Source organism: Alligator mississippiensis, chromosome 15, assembly GCF_030867095.1.
Source record: "Alligator mississippiensis isolate rAllMis1 chromosome 15, rAllMis1, whole genome shotgun sequence".
Lineage (NCBI taxonomy): Eukaryota > Metazoa > Chordata > Crocodylia > Alligatoridae > Alligator > Alligator mississippiensis.
Genome location: NC_081838.1, coordinates 23,414,569 through 23,434,521, shown reverse-complemented (window position 1 = coordinate 23,434,521; position 19,953 = coordinate 23,414,569). Strand labels below are relative to the sequence as shown.

At 53.7% G+C, this 19,953-nt stretch overlaps 1 protein-coding gene across 1 annotated transcript; it reads right to left on the bottom strand.

Moving 5' to 3' along the window:
- Nucleotides 1-251: 251 nt before the first annotated feature.
- On the bottom strand, nucleotides 252-19,081 carry LOC102561476 (gastrula zinc finger protein XlCGF52.1). Its single transcript, XM_059717883.1, is given in 3 exon segments — nucleotides 252-5,740; nucleotides 6,731-6,837; nucleotides 17,525-19,081. A coding segment is annotated over 1 exon segment (1,227 nt). The 5' UTR covers nucleotides 5,673-5,740; nucleotides 6,731-6,837; nucleotides 17,525-19,081; the 3' UTR covers nucleotides 252-4,445.
- Between the last annotated feature and the right edge of the window lie 872 nt (nucleotides 19,082-19,953).

Sequence of the window (19,953 nt, the reverse complement as noted above, 5' to 3'; positions counted from 1 at the left end):
GTTTTTCAGCCACCTCTCCCCCACAAAAAAAAACAACCAAAACCCCAAAACCCTCTTTACAGATTTTCCCAAAATCTTTTATTCCTCAATTTCATTTTCCACAAAAATATGTTTTGGGGTTATTTTTTCTGGAAAAGGGTTTTTTTTTCTTTCCCAAAAATACTTTTTTGAAAACAAAGAAAACTTAACATTAACATGTAACAGATTTTTAGAGGAAGAGGAAACTCAAAAAGTCAAATGTAAAGATTGAAAAGAAAAAGCTATGAAAGCAAATTTTTAATAACAGTACAAGAACTATTCAGCATGTTTTGCATAAACAGGCCACATCCAGATGAGCACCGGCGTTTGGTTCCCCAAGGACAACTAGCAGTGCCACACCTTCCTTGGAGAACGCCTGTGCCAAGCACGCTGTGGCATGCAACAGGTTACCTGGGGTGGGGTAGGGGAGGCTGAGGCTGGCAACTGTGATGGGCTCAGCAGCCTTACCTGGGATCCTGGGGGCCCAGGAAGCTGCAGATGTGGCACTCCTGCAGCTAGGAACCTGGCTGACAGCCAGAGTATAGCTCTGGCTGGCTAGGCTCGAGTTCTGGGTGGTGCATGCTGCTTCCACATGCACTGCCCCACTTTTTTCTGCATGGGTTTTTTTGATTCCAAGATGTCCTGGGGTCAAACCTTCCTCGCTCAGCCTGGGCTGCAAGGTAGCAGTGCGGGAAGCTCCTGAATGTGTGGTATGTGATGCTGCAGACAGGTCTTCAGTGCCACATACTGCATGGACATGCTTGTCTGGATATGGCCCTGTGGTCTAAAGTCTTGGGCAGAGCAGTTAATTGAAAACATGCCCTTGGGCTCTTCCCCTTCTTGAGGTATCCTGTTTCCTGAACTTTAGCAGTGAAACCATCCCACTTAATGCAGACTGTGGCTGTGCACCTGCCACTTTAAGGACTGGAAACAGGTAGCCACTGGGTAGCTGACTGCGGCAGCCATTTTCAAGTGCAGGCCAGATATATAAAGAGGTTAGTTGGTTGCTAGCAAGGGAAGCAGCAACATCAGCTGACTGAGCTCCTGCTCAGGGACCTGGAGCTAAGGGAAGGGGCTCTGGGGAGGTGGAGGCTCCTGTGGTCCTGGGTAAGACATGAAACTGCACCCTGCTGGGGAAGGGTGGGCTGGTGGGGCTCCTAGTGGTGTGGGAGCCCCCAGGAAATGCCAGACCAGTTACCTCCCCAGTGAAAGGCAGGAAGGGGTGCCTTATAACCCCAACCCCACATCCCTGGTGGTGTTCCAGCAGAGCAGGGGGAGCCCAGGCTCATTAGGAGCTGTAAAGCAGAGTCCAGGTTGGAGGAGGGACCCAGAGCTGCGCCCAGGCAGCAGGGTAAAGCCTGGGGGCATGAGCAGAGACCCAGAGAGAGAGGAGTGATGGATAGAGAGACCCAGAGAGAGAGGGGCATAGTGAAAAGGGAAGAGGCCCAGTGGGGGCATGGAGGCCAAATGAGGGGCCAGGAGTGAAGTGGGCTAACAGTTGTAGAGTCGCTCAGCAAACGTTCAGATGAGGGCAGTGGGAGATGCCTGACAGACTGCACCGGGGCTGACTGAGTTTTGGAGAGACCAGCCCAAGGCTGCGTGAGGCCAGGCAGTATGAATGTGGCCCAGGAGAGAGGGCAGCATGAAAGAGGCTGGGTGAGAGCTGATGGAGTGAATGGGACCCCGGTGAGAGAAGGGTGGTGTGCGAGTGGCCATCTGGGGTAGTATGGTAGAGCTACAACTATGTGCCCAGTTTGCTCTGGACCTAGGCCAGAGAGGTAACACACAGTAGAACATTTGTGAGGCATGAGGCATGTACAGGGATGGTCAGAGCATGCACTTATGGCCCTAGTCATCAGGGCGTACAAAAGGCAGTCTCCTACTCAAGTAACAGCTGAACTTGATTTTCATCAAGGCATGGCAGGCGAGTGGAATGGGCGAACTGCCCAGAGACAGGGGAATACTGGAGGCAGAGACTTGGCTGGGAAGGTAACTCTGTTACAAAAATTTGAGTTTGTGAATGAAACGGAGATAATTTTCCCACAGGACTCTCCTGACTTTAGCCAAGGCAGGAAACATTTCCCAGAGACTGGAGGCTGCAGAACAAAGACAGCCTGGAAGGTCTCAAAGAAGAGGCAAATCCTGAAGATGCTGTGAAAGGGGGAGGCCTTTTCCTAATCCCTATTAGGCCCTCCACAAGGCCCCTGCCCACCCATCACCTCAGACCTTTGCCAAAGTCCCTGCCAACAGTTTGGGGTCCTCAGGCAATGAGGATGGCTACAATGGTCTGATGACTGTGGGGGGGCAGAGGACAGTAGGAGGTTAGGGTCAGGGCCACTGTTAGGGAATAATGGAGGAAAAGTAGGCACCGAGTGCTTTGGGGACACTGAGATGTCACAGGAGTCAGGGCAATGGTGCATGGAATTGAAGGCAAATGGGGTTTGAGGAGAGGGCGCACAGTGAGAGAGAGGAGAGTTGAGGGGTTTAGGGAAGAGGGATAGGCAGTTGAGCCTGCAGGTGTGGGATTATGGTGGGGTTCCCCCTGCCTTCACCCAGGTGCCCTCAGTGTGTCAGCCAGTGGAGCTTCTGTCACCAGTGTGCTTCCCACTGTGGAGATGCCAACCACAGCTGTGGGGCAGGAAGTCTAGGTCACTCCCTCATCCCACAGTGAGCAGGCCTGCAACATGAGTAGCAGAAGGCATGGGATGTGGGGAAGAGCTCTTTCTCTTGTCTGAGGATGCGTAAGGGCTGGATGCTTGAGTCATGCATCCTTGTCACTGCCTCATGGGGCCATGAATGCTGATAGTATCCCTGGGGATATCAAGGCTCAGAGGCTGGTGATGCTTGTGGGGTCTTTGGTTCCCATATGTCTGGCAGGGGGCAAAGAGGGCTTCAAGTATCCCTCTGGCTTAGGCTCCTCCTGCCAGCTGCCAAGGCTGGGGGGTGGGGAGGGTAGTGGTTTCCTCTCTTGAGGGCTGCAGTTGCTATGTGAATGCCCGTCCCCAGCCACTATCATAGCCATGGCTCAAGAGCTGCCCAGCAAGAGGTGGGGGGGAAGGTATGCTACTCCCTCAGTGACGGGGGTCAGATGGCTGGTTGATGGTTGGCCTTTCCCACCCCACCCATTTAGGCCTCATGTTACAGGGTTATAGAGTTGTATGGAGATTACGATTATTGTGATCCACTGTCTTGGAGTGTGCCATCCTCACCTCATCTCCTGCTAGGTTATGCTCAATTCTCTGTTCTGGAAGAGTGGAGGGGACCAGGCTATACCAATTTGCTCCTAGAAAGGGGTTTGCTGGACAGATGCTCATTTCTGGCAAAACACATCTTCCAAAATAAGAGTTTCCCAGCCCCTTTCCCCGCATCTTGTCCATGCCGTGGTCAGGTTAATTGAGAGGGAAACTTTCACAAGTGTTGCTGGAATAAATCCTGGTGTAGCCAAGTATTGTCAGGGCACACAGAGCCTTTCCTACCAGTTCTGTAGGTAAGATCAGAACTGCACCGTACTCATTAGCAGGTCATAGAAAAGTAAAAGTAAAGTAGGGCTGGAAGGGACTTCTGCAACTCATAGAATCCTTTCTGCAGTCACACTTGGGTTGTGATTATGAAGAAGGAAGGTCTCAGTGGTGATGTTCCCATCATGGGAGCCAGAGGTTAGGTGTCCTCAGGATGCTGAAAAACAGTTATTTCCTGAATCCATCTCCTCCCCCCCCGCCATGTAACAAGCAAAGCAGTGAACTCCCCTGGGACTTCCCTAAGATAAAGAAAGTAGTTGAGAACCATAGTTGGTAGGGTTGGAAGGGACCTGAGCAGATCATCAAGTCCAACCCCTTGCCATGGGCAGGAAAGGATGCTGGGGTCAAATGACCCCAGCAAGGTGTCTATCTAGCCTCCTTTTAAAGACCCCAGGGTAGGAGTGAGCACCACTTCCCTTGGAAGTTAGTTCCAGATCCTAGCCGCCCTGACTGTGAAGTAGCGCCTCCTGGGCAATGCAGGGATATTCCATTTATTACCTCATCAAACTTCTTCTCCTGTGGGAGCCTGGGGACCTGCCTGGTTAACATAAAACAAGATAATAAAAGTATGGTAAAAAAACCCAAAAAACAATGGTGATGTCCCAAATGTCACAGGAAGGAAAAGAAAGGGGTTGCCTTGCTACCACAGGTAGTAGCCTAGGACTGAATAGTTCAAGAAAGGATGTCTTTTTTCCCATGCAGCTTTGGTTTTGTATCCCTCCAGCTTTTATCCTCTCTGCTACCTGGCTCCATCACCTAGCTCTTACCTGTTGTCTTCTTTGTCCCAGCTGCTGCCAGAAGCTACCACAACATCCCACAGGAAGCAGGAGGGAGCTGGGGGCATTACAGTCCAGGTGCAGGACCCTCACTCCCACTGCCCAGGGAGGATGAGGGAAACTGTCTCCCATTCTATGCGACTGTCCTGCTCTTGTGGGTTCGCTGGTGCTTGCTTAGGGAAGAGCTCTGCCGGAAGAACTTCAGGCATTGGGCACAGCGGTATGGCTTTTCCCTTGTGTGCAAGTGCCGGTGCTTTATTAGCAATGAATTTTGATTGAAGCTCTTCCAACACTGAGCACAGGAGAATGGCTTCTCCTCCATGTGCACGCGCTGGTGCTTGGTGAGATTGGACTTCTCAATGAAGCCCTTCCCACAGTGGGCACAGGAGAATGGCTTCTCGCCCGTGTGCAGTCACAGGTGCTGTTTGAGCGTGGAACTCTGTATGAAGCCCTTCCCACACTGACTGCAGCAAAATGGTTTTTCCCCCGTGTGCATTCGCTGATGGCTGTTGAATGTGGAGCTCTTGGTGAAGCTCTTCCCACACTGGGTGCAAGAAAATGGCTTCTCCCCTGTGTGCACACGAAGGTGGTTCGTGAGCATTGAACTCTGTGTGAAGCTCTTCTCACACTGGCTGCAGGAGAAGGGTTTCTCCCCCGTGTGCACGCACAGGTGATTGGTGAGGTTGGAGCTCTCAGTGAAGCTCTTCCTGCACTGGCTGCAGGAGAAGGGTTTCTCCCCCGTGTGCACACGCAGATGCGTGGTAAGCATGGAGTTCTTGGTGAAGCTCTTCCCACACTTCCTGCAGGAGAACAGCTTCTTCCCCGTGTGCATGCGCTGGTGCTGTGTGAGTGTAGAGCTATCTGTGAAGCTCTTCCCACACTGCAGGCAGGAAAATGGCTTTTTCTGCATGTGCACACGTGTGTGGCTTTGGAGGTAATCCCACCTGGTGAAGCTCTTCTTGCACGCGGTACAGCGGTACAGCTGCTCCCCCACGTGCACATTCTGGTGCACTCGGAGCTCGCTCAGGGAGACATAGCTCTTCCCGCACTCTGGGCAGAGGTGGGGGTACTCCCCTGAGTGCATTCTCTGGTGCCCGAGGAGAGGGCATGTATGGTAGGAGCTCTCCTTGGGCTCAGCACAGGGTTGGCTATACCATCCCCAGTGGGTTCCCCTGTGAGCCCCAAGTTTCTGTTTGTCTCCAAAGCTGTCATCAGGCTCTTCACATATATGCAGCCCCTTCCCTCCAGGAACCTTGTGGCTCTTCAGGTCTCTCTGCCCTTCAAATCCTCCCTGGCTCCTTTGCGTCCCCACTCTTCTCTGTACCTGTTGGCTGAGGAGCTGGCTTCTGGACTGAAACATCTTCAGGTAGGCAGGCCCTTCCTCAGGAGGCTGCTGCTGCTCAGCTCTGCCAAATGTCTCAACATCTGCTGAGTGGAGATAGGAGCCCCAAAGTTAGTCCCTCCCCAGCTGGCAAAGGGAAAGATGTGCTATTTCCCTGTGCTGGGATGTGCCCCAGAGCACAGCTGGGCCTCAGTTACTCCATAAGAACAAGTGGTCCAATTCAACGTGGACTCTGAGTCTCGAGTCTCACAGCTTGCACCCCATTATGCTCCAGTTACGAAGCAGAATGTGGGCCATTCTCATGGAAATCAGGAGGTGCGTGTATCCCCCCAAAACACAAAAGCCTGGGAATCTCAACTGCATTCAGTAGGCATTTCATGTAGCCAGAGGTATTGATTGAACACTGCTTTTATTACCCTGACTGTTAAAGAGGGGAGGAGCAGAGCTCCAGTTCAAACTAAGCAACAGGACTAGCAGCACTGGGTAGCAGACAGCCAGCCTCTCTACAACCCAACCCTTAATAACCTCCACAGGATTTCTGCCAACTCTGATAGTTGGCATGAGGCAATTCAGACACGACCATGCCCTGCTAGAGGATATAACAGAAGCTTGGCCACCTTGGGCTGGCCTATCAACTCTGGCATTGCTGAGGGGGGATGCCAATTTAAGCTCCTGGTACCCCAGGGACGCCAGATGTGTGCCTCATCGAGATGCAGGCTAGGGCTTTGTCCCTAGCACTTTATTACTTCCCTGTGGCCAGCCCCTTCCTTCCATGACAGAAACTGAGAGGAGGGTGAGAGGAGAGACATGTCTGAAGGGCTGAAGGCAGATTTCCTGCCCAAACAGCCCTAATTAGAGGAAGAAGAAGGGACCAGTTGCCTGTGCCTGCATCACTGAAGTGCAAAGAGTGGGTACACACACCTACCTGGACAACACAGATCTGACTAAGCTGTGTGATGCCAGGACCTTGTGGCAGCAGCTCAAGGCAAGCGTTCAGGTGTCCGGCTCCCCCTGGGTACTGAGAGCTCCTGAGCGGAGGTGTGGGTGGAAGTGGGGCAGGGATTTTCAAGATTTACCTGGAGACAAGTCCTCAGACAATGATCTTCCTCCTCATCCCAGACCCAGAGCTCCATCTCCCCTTGCTGGATGCGGCAGATTAAGTCTGGTGTGGGACCTTGATATCCTGTGTTGGGGAGCGTATATGTTATTCCACCATTCAGTACCCAGTTGGGACTTGGGCAAAGGATCCAATGGACTGAAATATTTAGTGGGGATTCAAAGGAGGACACTTGGGAAGGAGGACACTTAGGCCAGGGTGGGAGCTCTGTAGACTGTTTTGGGGAGTGTATAGAGAATGGCTATTCCACCATCCAGAGCTCAAATGGGATTTAGAGAAAGGACCCAATGGAGTCGAACATTTTAATGTGGAGTGAAAGGAAAGGAAGGCATTTAAGGTAGACTACAGACCACTACAGGTAGAAACCTTCAATAGATCATGGGCTCTATCACCCAAGTAACTGGAATGATGGTTTTATGAAGTATAAAGCATCAACCCCTCAGACATATATAAAGGGTAAAAAGCTCACAGTGGGATCAAGGGAGGTGGGCAGAGATGTGGTGATTTGTGATGTGCAAGGAGGTCAGCATCCTTGACGCTGTATAGATTTTTGAGATACTGATTTGAAAATAGAGACGGTAGACAAACTCATAGCCATGCATGCAACTTTTTAAAGAGTAATTTGAGGTGAAAAAAATGGGTTTATTCTCAATAAATGTTTGCAGTGATGGTTCTTTAACGTAAAGAGCCAGTGACACACTGATGACAATGAAAGCTTGGATATGGGAGAGAAAGTAATTAATTTTGGCAGTGCATAGAAAAGGAGGATGTTATAATAACTGTTGAGACAACTATAGCAGCCTTTTCATCCAATGGGTGGATCCTCACAGGAGGTGACGCCTAGTTGCATATGTGCTTAGGATACAGACTGGCTACACCTACATGAGACGCTGACTGAGCAGGAGTGTCATGTGGCAGAAAGCGTGAAGTGACACTACTGCACAAGCAGTCAGCATCATGAAAAAGCCATTAGTTGGCTGGGCCGGGCTGTGGGACAATCACAGTGCAGGAGGGAGTGGGGCAGGGGCAGGGGCAGGGGTGAACGATATGCCCCTGCCCCATTCCCTCTTGCACTGTGAGGGGCTCGATCCCCAGCCCCACTCCCTCCCTCACCACCGGGGAGGAGGTAAATTGAGGCCCCGCAATGAGGGAGGGAGCAGGGCAAGAACAGGGGCTGGGGTGAGTGGGACCCCAGCCGGGCCGGGTGGTGAGACAAGCAGACGCCCGGGCGGCCTGACCCCAGCCCCTGCTCCTGCCTGTGCCGTACTCCCTTCCTCACCACGGGGACCTTGATCTACTGCCCCCCACCCCCAACAGCTCTTCCCCTCTGCGCATCTGCTGGGGGGATGTGTGCGCATGCATGCGCTCAGGCCCCCCAAATATTTTATCCCTCCACCTATGCATTGCCTGCCCCAGCCCCACTCCCTCCCTCCCTCACCACAGGGGTCTCAATCTGCTCCCTGCACCATTAAAAACAAGAAAAAAAGGCATACATAAGCTGAAACTTTGAGACCAAAGGGGTACACTTGTTAAAAAGGTTGAAAACCTCTACAATAGCTTACTGAATCAGCTATTAGATACAAGCACCAAAAAGCCCTGCTGAAGTGATCTATACAGACACTGATCTATATAGATCAAGTGCTATCTATACAAGACTCTATCTATACAGACACTGCAGAATTGGGTCAAAGTAATGCACTTCTGCTTCCAGGAAAGCACATTTTTTAAAACTCCTGTAAGCAGCCTGAAAGCTGCAGACCCAGTCACAGGGCTGGAAGGAGACTGGGCTTGGGGATGTAAGCCTAGTCTCAAGCCATGCAAAGGGCAGTCCTTGCCTGTGGCAGGGAGAGGGGCCTTTGGGAGCTCAGGCTGCAGATGGGCACACAAGCCACCCAGGAGAGCTGGGGGAGAAGACTCCCATGAAAGTCAGGCCTGCAGGTGACATGGACCCCAAGGAGGGAAACGCTTTGTTTTATGCAGCAGGTGGCTTGTGTTTTTGTTCTGTTTGAACTCGACACTGGAGGACTGGGTTGTGGCTACAGTGGTGGAGGAGACCACAAACAGGGATGCCAGGGTGCGACTGCCTGCTATAGGGACTGGATGTTAGCTCCAAGCCAGAGGAGCAGAAACTAGCATAATGATGCTAAATCCACAAGAGGGGCTGCTGTTAAGACCAGGCTAACACCCAGGAGCTGAGGTCTTCATCAGTGCATGAAGGCTGAAGGTGCAGCCAAAGAGAAAAAGAAGGCCCAGCTGTGACAGCTAAAGCCCAGAAAAGCCCTCAAACACCTATGGGAGCACTCCCTTTAAGGGGAACACTGTGGAAGGGCAAAGGCCCTACATGGGACTGGCCTGACCAAACAGACCAGGCTACCCACATGGCTCCAAGGCCCCTGCCCCCAACAACAGACAACAGGAGAGTCTTGACAGGCAAAAGAAAGGAGGTGAAGTTGACTGGGAGGGAGCCTGCAAGTGGGGTGGACCCTACAGGTCCTATAGTGGACACATCCTGGCTTTCTCTGTTTACAGGGACCCCAAGATTCCCTAAGCATGTCTTTTAAAGAGGGGAAAGCCAGGCAGGTGCCCAGGGTCCCAATCCTTCTTGGAAAGTCCAGGGGCCCCTCAAGCTACAGAGCAGCTAGTGAGCATGGGAAGCTCCCCCACCACTAAGCAAACACATGTCCACTGCAAGCAGGCAGCACAGTCTATTACCAGCTTCGTCGCAGCCATGAATTTTAGGTGTTTGTGGTGCAACAAAGGGCATGGAAGACTTTTTGCTTCAGCTTTATGCCTCCATAACCACTTTTTTTTGGAGGCACAAGGGTGAGGACAGGCGACATCTCTTGTCACCATTAGAACGCTGAAATGTGACTGCCTGCTGGGATTGTTACGGGCTCGGACCAAATACAATAGGAAAGAGAGAGGAAGGTGGACTCATTCACAAGGGATAACTGCTGGATGAATGAATTGAAGATGGTACAAACATGCTGGGATGGCAAAAGGGGATCATCTTAGAAATAAGCTGCTGGACATGTAAACAACAGGGGTGAGAGCAAGGGGAAGACCCCAGTGAAGGCGTCTGTAACAAACGGGAGGATCTAAAAACACGAAGCGGACAAGAGGCCTGAGTGATGGCAGAGCAGTGGGGTGAAAGTAGATTTAAGCCATCAGCCAGAATGCAGGACATGCCTATAAAGGAACAGAGGAGAACGGGATATTCCTGAACTCACACAGCTCCAGAAGGGGGAAAACAAGAACCAGAACATTACCCAAGGAAACAAGGACTTGGTAATTCCTCAGCATCTGGTCCTGGTAAAGCCCCTTGTCTCCAGCTTCCAGCAGCTCCCACTCTTTCCACGTGAAATACACGGCCACATCCTCAAAGGCCTCCGGGAGCTGCAGTCATAGGTATTACAGCATCAGCTTCTTCCCCAGCCTCCACAAACCTGAGTCTTACTGCTCAGCTGATGCAGCTGCTCCAGCAAAGGGTCTGGTATGGAGACAGCTCTATAGACAGAGCAGTGCATTTGTCTGCTATAGCTCACGTCATCCAGGGGATCAGTGCAGCTATTCCCTGTTAGTATAGGTTGCAAGGGAGGCACTGCCATTGTAACACCACCAGCGAGACGTCAGTCCAGGGCCTCCAAGTCTCCTCTGGGGCAGCTGTTTTTACAGCAGTGACTCACAGGGAGAATACCCTGCCTGGGAGGGGGACCCTGGGAATTCACCCTTCTCCACCAGACATGGCCCAGGAAGCACTGAGTGTTGGTGGTGTCAGGACTCTTCTTTTTTTCTCCATGAGGCTCTGGGGTGGGGAGCTCTTCAGGTCCCAAATCCCAGGAGATTTAGTACCCTCACAAAATACAGGGAGCCTCCCTGCCAATATCCTACATGATCTGGGGCTGCTGCAGCCATCCCTGTTGTGTCTGGGTGTGGAGTGGAAATGAAGGGCAGGGGAAGGAGTAGAGCCAGGAGCGGGGGATGAGGATTCCTAATGGTCTGGGGTGGGATGAAGCAGGTGGGACTCAGTGGAAATGCAGCCTAGAAGCAGAAGAAAAAGGGGGCTGTGGCATTCCAACCCCATGCACAGAGACGATGATATTATCGCTCTCCAAATCACGAAGTGTCCATTTTCCTTGGGCACAACTTACACTAACAGACTTGGATAGGGGGCGGGTCCAACAGATATAAGCAACTCTGGGAATTTGTCCTTTACTTCAGTCAGACACTGGTGCCAGGAGACTGGGATTCATTTCCCTTTCTGGCACGCTGATCCTGGATTTTCCTCCAGGAGTCAGGAACGTGGCTCATTCCTAGCAAACTGTCAGCTTGTGATACCCTGGCACTGCCTGGGCTGGAGGAAACCTACTGGACTTAGGTGCAGAGCCCCTTCGTGCTTTTCAAGGGGAACCTTGTGGGCTCAGCTGAGGAGACCCTCACCCCATGCTCCCTCCTGGTGCTGGCTAGGTGCCGCAGAGTGCCCAGAGAGGCTCGCTCCTGGGCCCCCAGTCTTAAAATGCTCTCTTGAAGCAGCCATTGGAGGAAGCAGAGGCAGTGCTTCCAGTGGCAGGAACCGTTAGACCCAAAGGTGCTGAGTAAAGGTGCACCGATACATCGGTCTGATATTGGATTGGCACTGCTATAAAGAAAATTGGCTGTATCAGAAATCAGCCCCGTGTGGCCGATAATTTGGTTGATAAATTCCTGTGTGTGTTTGCAGCTGCAGTGCAGCACGCAGGCAGCAAGGAGCACAGCCCAGCAGTGTGGAGAGCTGCATGCAGTTGGTAAGTCCATTGTGGTGGAGGGGGAATGGGGAGGGAAGGGATGTGGGGGGCAGATCAACACCCCCCACGGTGAGGGAAGGAGTGGGGCAGGGGTGGGGACAGGTGCAGGATGGAGCCGCAGCTTGTATGGTGGGGTGCAGAGGGGGACAGCTACCGCTGCTGCATGCCACTTGTCCACTGCTTATTTGGGGGGCACAGGGGGGTGCCTTGGATCTGTGCAGGGTGGGGTGGGCAGGCTGCAGCTGCCAGCTGGAGCCAGGTTCTTCTCGGTGGAGGCTGGGCTCAGGGTGGGCAGTGGCGGCACTGGGAGGGGGCTGAAGAAGGGACTGCAGCCACCCCAGATTTCATTACAGCCCCACTCCCAGCGCTGCCACCCCCCACCCAGCACAGCCCCCGCTTCCACCCACGCACCAGGAAGAGCCAGGGCTGTGCTGGGCGGGTGGCGGCAGCGCTGGGAGCCGGGGTTGGGAGTGGGGCTACAGTGAAATTTGGAGTGGCTGCAGCGCCCCACAGTAGCCCTGACCCAGTGCCACCACCCTCTCTGAACCCAGCCCCTGCCAGGAAGAGCCCGCACAGCCCTGGGTCCAGCCTACCCTGCCCCGCTCAGATCCGGGGGGCACACAACCTCCCTGTGCCCCCCAGATGAGCTGCGGCTCTGTCCCATGCCTGCCCCTGCCTGCCCCACACCCTCCCTCACCACAGGGGGCATGATCTGCCCCCCCCCACGCCCTTTCCCTCCCCTGTCCCCTTCCACCACAATAGACTTACCAGCTGCACACAGCTGTATCCAGAAATTGGATCGGTATCAGCCGATATGCCTCCTTAAAAATCAGCTATTGGCATCGACCCCCAAAATCTCTGTTGGTGCACCCCTAGTGCTGAGACCAGTATTTCTAGTCCCAGCCTCCCAGGGAGCTCCTGCTTCCCTTCAGGCCCTCCCTGCCGGCTCGGTTTGGTTCCAGGCCTCTTGCTGGTGGAGCTTCCTCTTGTGGCTTTTCAGGTCTCTCAGCTCTGGCTCTTCCCCGCACACCTGAGGCTTACGAGGTTTTGCCCTGACTCACAAATCCCACCCCACTGTGCTCTGTACCTTGCCCACATCCATGTTCTCTCTTTGCTGTGGGCACCTGCCCAGCTTCTCATGCACTTGTCCGGGAACAGGTGTCAGAGGTCCCCTCGCCCCTGAACTTCTTGGGGATGGACTCAGCAGCTCCAGGTTTACAGGCCGTTCCTCAGGAGGCTGCTCCTTAGCTGAGCTCAGGGTCTCTGCATCTGCTGGGGAGGAAGAGCATCCACAGGCTGTAGCCTCACTGGAATATTCAGTCAATATATAGATACTGTTCATGCAAAGGCTTTGCTAAAGCATTGGCCAGAGTCAGTCTGATTAGTGACCCTGACTGATGCCTGAACTTGCAAAAGTGAAACCCGACATGTCGATCAGAGACTGGGAGGGGGAGATGGCTGTACAACGTGGAGAATAGCCCAGTACCAGGATGGTAAGCCTGGAACAGGAACCCCCAGATCAGGATGTGGAGCAGGCCCATGGCACAGGACAGCTCAAGGTAGTCCAGGTATTGGTGGCACATAATGTGTAATGAGTTTTGACCACTGTAGAAAAGGAAAATTAGGTATGAAGGGAACTTTGTATCGGCTTAGGGATCCTGCATGGTGTTCTGCCAATTCCTTGTCATGCCCACACGTGTGTTAACAACTTGTCTGCCAGACAACAAGTGTGTTAGAGCCATGTCTTGTAAACAATAAACCTGGCTGCAATTTTATCACTGAACCAAGCCTGTGGCCCTCTTTAAGACCAGATTAGTGTTGGGATCCCATGATAGTGACTTCTGGCCAGCACCATGGTTGCAGAGACTTCAGCCCTGCCACGCATTCAAATTCAAGCTAGATAGAAACTGACTACAAAGTTGTTGCATATTTTCAAGCACTAACTTCATAGTTGATTGGCTGTTTTTATTGCCAGATGGACATTTTATAGAATGATAGTTACTTTGCACTTGTGGCCAGTCTAAATTTATTGAGTGATTAGCCAGTGAATTGTGTGCTAATTACTTTGTACATGTGGCTAGTCTAAATTTATTATGTGATTGACCAGTAGATTGTGTAATATATGTAATGTGTGGCAGAGGCCTTCAAGACTGAAAGCACATCAGTAACTCCAGACTAGTGGGAAAAGACCCTGGCATAGCCAGGTATTGTCAGGACACACACAGCCTTTTTGAGCATTTCTATGAGCCAAATTACAACAACCATATTTACAGTGTATAAGTTGAGGTTTGAAGCCAAAATATTTACCTTTAAATTTCCACCTCAACTTACACACCATCTCCTGCAAGTGGTGCTGCCTGGACCTTGTGCCAGCGCCATGCCACACAGAAAGGCAGGGTGCTGGCAGGATCCTGGGAAATTGGATTGGGCCCCTGGGAGCTTGGGCAGCACATGGCCCGTGAGGAGGGTGGGCAAGCTCTACTGAAAGCAGAATCAAGCCCCCCTCTGCTTCTGCCTTCAGCAGGTTCCTGTGTCTGGCATGACATCTAGTGCCTCCTGGGAAGGGGCTGGCTTGTCCCATGGGCAGCGCGGGGTGTTGGAGCTTCCATGGAGCTGAGCAGCCCCTCAGCTGGGGGGGCAGGGGGGGCAGTCCTTTCCTCTGCAGCGGCAGCGCCCCCCCAGTGCTGGCTGGGAGGGCTGCCAGTGGGCTGTGTGCTGCCTGAGCTCCCAGGATCCAACATCCCCAGAGCCTGCCAGCACACCCACGAGCCTGCCCAGGCTTCCAGCACCTCACACACTGAAGCAGGGTCAGCTTATACACCAGATCTACAAAAATCCTAACTTTTTTACAGAAATATGGGGTTGACTTGTACCCTGTGTGGACTTATACATCATAAAATATGGTACACCATACTCATTAGCAAACCACTGAAAAAGGCAAGTAAAGTAGAGCTGGAAGAGACCTCCACAGATCATTTAGTCCAACCTCCTGCTTAAGACAGTCACCCCTATACAAAGGATCCCAAACAAGTATCTGCCTAACTTGTTGCTAAAGCTACACAATCAACCATGTTGCACAACTAGTGTCCCTGCATCACAAGGAGTGTGTACACACACCTGCCTAAGCAACACAGGTCTGGCTAAACTGGGTGATGCCAGGACCTTGTGGCAGCAGCTTAGGTCAAGTGTTCAGGTTTCCAGCTCCCCTTGGGAACTGAGAGCTTCTGAATTGAGGTGTGAAGGGCAACAAGAAGGGTTTCCACAAGTATGTTAGCAACAAGAGGAAGATCAAGGAGAGTGTAGGCCCCTTACTGAATGGAGGAGGCAACCTAGTGACAGAGGATGCAGAAAAGGCTGAAGTGCTCAGTGCCTTTTTCACCTTAGTCTTCACAGGCAAGGTCAGCTCTAGAAGAATGGATCAGGAAACAGAGTCTGGGGAGAACGTGAGCAGCCAACAATGGTGAAATAACAGGTTAGGGACAATTTAGAAAAGCTGAATGTGTACAGGTCCATGGGGCAGACATGATGCACCCAGGGGTGCTGAGGGAGTTGGCTGATGTGACTGCAGAGCTGCTGGTCTTTACCTTTGAAAACTCACAGTGGGCAAGAGAGGTCTTGGATGATTGGAAAAGGGCAAATACAGTGCCCATCTTTAAGAAAGGGAAGGAGGATCCAGAGAACTACAGACCAGTCAGCCTCACCTTAGTTCCTGGAAAGATCAGAGATAGAAAACTAGCTGGAGCATCAGGCTCAGGCGGTAGTAATCAATGGTTCAATGTTTACTAGCCATTATCAAGTGAAGTGCCCAGGGGTCAGTCCTGGGACCGGTTTTGTTCAAGATCTTCATCAACAACCTAGAAGATGGGATGGAGTATCTGGAGTGCTGTGTTCAGTTTTGGGCCACCCACTACAAAAAGGATGTGGACAAATTGGAGACAGTCCAGCAGAGGGGAACAAATATGGTTGCAGGGCTGGGGACATGACTTCTGAGGAGAGGCTGAGGGCACTGGGCTTTTTTAATCTGGAGAAGAGAAGACTGAGGGGGGATTTAATAGCAGCCTTCAACTCCCTGCAGGGGGGTTGCAAAGGGGATGGAGTTGGACTGTTTTCACTGGTGGCAGATGACAGAACAAGAAGCAAGGGCTCAAGCTGCAGCAAGAGAAGTTGAGATTCGATATAGGAAAAATCTTTTTCACTAGGAGGGCAGTAAAACACTGGAATCAGGTTACCCAGAGAAGTTTTGGACTCTCCATCCTTGCCTCAGGTTAGGCATGGTGCCACTGGCAAAGGCAAAAAGCCCTGCTACTCCCCTGTGTTGTAATGTGCCTAGGTCAGCCCCCAAGCCTCAGTGGGTGCATCTACACGTGTGCCCAACTGCACAGTTGTTACTGCCCAGTCATTTACTACTTGCTTTAGCAAGTAACCGCAGGTACTGCACAGTCCTGGCAGCACGCAGGTTGTTTCCAACCCTACTGTGCAATAGCTTGTTGCTACTGAACAGTAGCAGTGGTGTAACAGTTCGTGCCTGCCAATGCTATGTCACCATAGCTACAGCGACATAGCGTCTAATGTAGATGTGCCCAGTGTATGGGAGAGGAGAGAGATGGAAAAGTTAAAGTCTCACAGGTCTTATAAGGCTCCTGCTCTACATTACGTACATTATGCAATTAACCTGGGCATCCTGCAATAACTTTAGATTGGCTACACTTGTGAAGAAAAGCCTGCCTCCCCAGCACCATTCCCAGGGCAGGACAGACCAGGCTCCTGGCAGCACCTGCTGCCATGGCTCCAGACCCCGCTGTCCCCCACCTCCTCCTGCAGGCCAACCGCTCTGCTGCACTGCCACTCAGCCAGCACCAGGCTCAGGGGGGCGCGGGGCTCCCAAACGCCTGGGATGAGGGGATGCCTGCACCCCAGCCCTTCCTGCAGGAGTCTTCTCTGGGGAGGCACCCTGTGCCAGACCCCCACTGCGCTGCCGCTGTGCCCTGAGCATGCCCCTGTGGTTTGCACGGACTGAGGGGTGCCTGACACACTATGTCCTGCTGCTGGCCATGGTGCCCCTGACAAACCTGTTTACCTGGCACGGGACCCTGAGCTATGACAGTGTGGGGCTGCCCCGCAACCTCCGCTGCTGCCTGGAGGGCTGCCTGTGGCTGTGCTACACCTCTCTGCCCTGCCGTTACCGAGGAGAACATTGCCACTGGTATCGAAGCATTCCTCAGCATGTGAGAGCCCCGTGACTGCCCAACTGCAGGGGCACACCTGCTCAGTAAAGTTCTGCGCTGTCTTCCACCTCTGTGTGATGTGGGGAGTCCTGCTCTGGCTCTCTGGGCCTCCAAGCGGCTGTCCCTGTGCTGCAGTGCCTAGACAGCTGTGCAGTGAGGCAATACCCCATAGCACCTGCAGGCTCTGGGCAGGCTGCTGGGAGTGGGCTGCAGGCAGCAGGAGCTGGCCTCAGCAGCCAGAAGTTGCCTGTAGCTGGACCTGGGTGCTGACAGGCCTGGCAGGAACCTGGAGCACCCTGCAGGCATGGACAGCATGGGCCTGGCAGGAGCATGTCACTGCGGTGATAGGCAGCAGCTCCTGGGTGGCATCTACACATGCATTCCTGCGCAGTTACTAATTGCAAGTAAATCTGATATCTGCATTTGCAGGTATCAGATTTACTCGTGATTAACAATTTTTACTGCACAGTAAGTGTGCATGCACGTAGATGCGCACTCTTACTGTGCAGTAAGATTCACAGCTCTGCGGTTATGCATCTCATGTAGATGTGCCTGCTGCAGAGGAAGAGGAGGAGGGAACAAACAGGGCCCCTTGCTCCAGGGGGTGAGAATGGCTTCTAGGGGGATGCCAGGAGAACAGGCAATGTGCTGAACCACTCCCCAAGAAAATACTTAAGAAGACAAGTTGTCCACTGACTTCCAGCAGCAGGAGGCAGTGCCAAGGGCAGAACCACCATGTCTTACCTGCCGCTAGTGAAGGGCCTCATCTGGGGAAGCAGCCCAAGGAGGTTTCATCTGCTGACCAGTCCCAGGTCTCTTCTGTGTCAGGGGAACCTGCAGCGAGACAGGGGCCTGGGGTTACCTGTAAATAAAAAACAGCCCAAAGTCACTAGGAAAACTCATTGCCTGAACAGCTCACCAGCCCATTCTGGGGCACAGAGGGCTCAAGGTGGGTACAACAGAGGAGTGACTGGGATTGCAGCATTGATAAGGATCACAGTAATGCTCAGCAACCACAAAAACTGCCAGTGTCTGTTCCCAAGAGGCCTTCCAGAGCCACCAAGCTTGCTAAAAAGCCACTAGCTGGTTAAAGCTAGTGCCACTAGCAAAGCAAAGCCACTGCCAGTTTTGTCCAAGTGGAAACGTTGCCAAGGACAGTGAAAGAGGATGTGGAGAGAGAGAAGCATGACAAGGAAAGCCTGCAGGTCTGGGTGCATTTGGGTGCATGCCACAGGTTTGGAAAAATGCTGGGCTACTAGACATTGCCTCTGAATGTCCCTGTGAGACCCTGCTCTGGCTGATCAACAGGCCAGGGAGCGAGGCTCGCTGGCAAGGTGACTCGTGTATTTCTAGGTATGGGAGTGCATGCTGGTGACTGAAAACCTACACGAATGCAGAGAAAACCCCTGCCTCTGGAGAACTGTCTCCCTCAACAATGCACTGGTTCCCCAACCCCAGGTGAGGAAATAGCACAGTGAAGATAAAGGATCTTCCCCCTGGGTGCTACTGTCACATCAGAGCTGCCCAGGGACAGAGATCCAGGCCCTGTCACCCCACAGGTTCGCATTGAGATCCCAGCCCCTCGCTCCAGGGGCTGAACAGCCAGGCAGGCACCGGCATCCAGGCCTCCCAGTACCTCTCCTCAGAGCCCTAGCACATAACCTGGCTCCTGGTGGGGAGGGAGCTCCTTTTGGGGGCCTGAGCCCGGTTTTCCCTCAGCCCTGGGGTTTCACCCCATCCTGCCTCCCCCAGGGACCCGGGCCCAGGTTGGGGCTCTGGGTGCTCCAGCCAGGAGCAGAGAAGCTCCCTCAATGCTGCAGCTCCCTCAGTGTCCAAGGTCACCTCGAGCTGTCCAGGCACCGTGACCTGGGGACAAGACAACCAGGTCACATCACAGTCCAGTCCCCAGCACCTCCCGCCCTCACCCGAACCCGGGGAGGGGCTGTCCTGGCTCAGGGAGCGGGGGCAGATCCTGGAGCACCCCTCCAAACCCCACACCCGGCTGCCGGTGCCCCTCGCTCCAGACCCGCAGCCCCTGCCCACTGCAGCTGTGCTGGTGCCCCTGGCTCCTGCCCACACCCCCAGCCCCCGGACCCGCAGCCCTTGCCGGAGCGGAAGAGCCGGCCGGAGCGCTGCGGCAGCGCGTCCTGCTGCGGCTCCACCCCGAGCCGGGCCGGCCGGGGGCGGGGGCGGGGCCGGAGGCGGGGCAGGAGCCCGCACGGGGCCGGGCTGGCTCGGTGCACGCGTGCGTGGATACATCGGACGCGCGCCTTATCCACGCGGAACGCACGCCGCTGATAGCAAGTGACACGTCTGTCTGCACACGTCCGCGCCCTTCATGGCAGCGCCTGGATGCTACGTCTACCCAGGCGCACGTTTTATACTAGAGCAAAGGACGCCCCTGCACGCACACAACTACACACGCAAGCCTACGTTATATATACATATGCATGCGTGTGTCTGTGTACACCCGTGTGTGTACACACGCCCACCATTCGCCGTGCGCGGCGATGTGGGTGTCTCTCGCGAGCTCTTGGGGGAGCGGCTCGTGTCGGAGGCTGCGGAAGGAGCGGGCGAAGTGCTTCAGCCCAGCAACGCGGGTGCTACGCGCGCACACCGAGGTACGCGTGTGTGTATCCGTGTGTATGCACGTGTAGCGCCAGCCTTGCCGGGCTGAACTGAGTTCACCAGCTCCTTCCCAGCCTCTGAGACGAGCCTCACCCAGGAAAGCCTGAGAGCGAGATGTGCAGACGTGTTATAGCCGTGCGCCCGCACACATGCACACGCACATGCATGCAGATGCACACAGGTGTGCACACAGCTTGCACAAGCAGACACGTGGGTGCACACACGGGGGGGGGGAAATCGAGGCCGGTGCTAAACCTTTGCTGACAGCAGGGGTGGGGCAGGGGCTGCTGCAAGAGGCGGAGACCCCCCCCCCCCTTAACCCATTCCCTGCTGTCTCAGGGCAGCACTCATGGGGGGGGGGGACTGAGCCCCCTTCTTCCCACCCCCACCTCCCCCTCACTTGCATCTCTGGCCCTCAAGCCTCCCCCCCATGCTCCCTAGCAAGTCTCCTTCCCTGGGAGGAAAGAGGATGGGGGATGCAGTGCCCCCCCCACTAAATTAAATGGAATTCAGTTAAACATCTCCCTGAACTAAGGGCCCTTTTC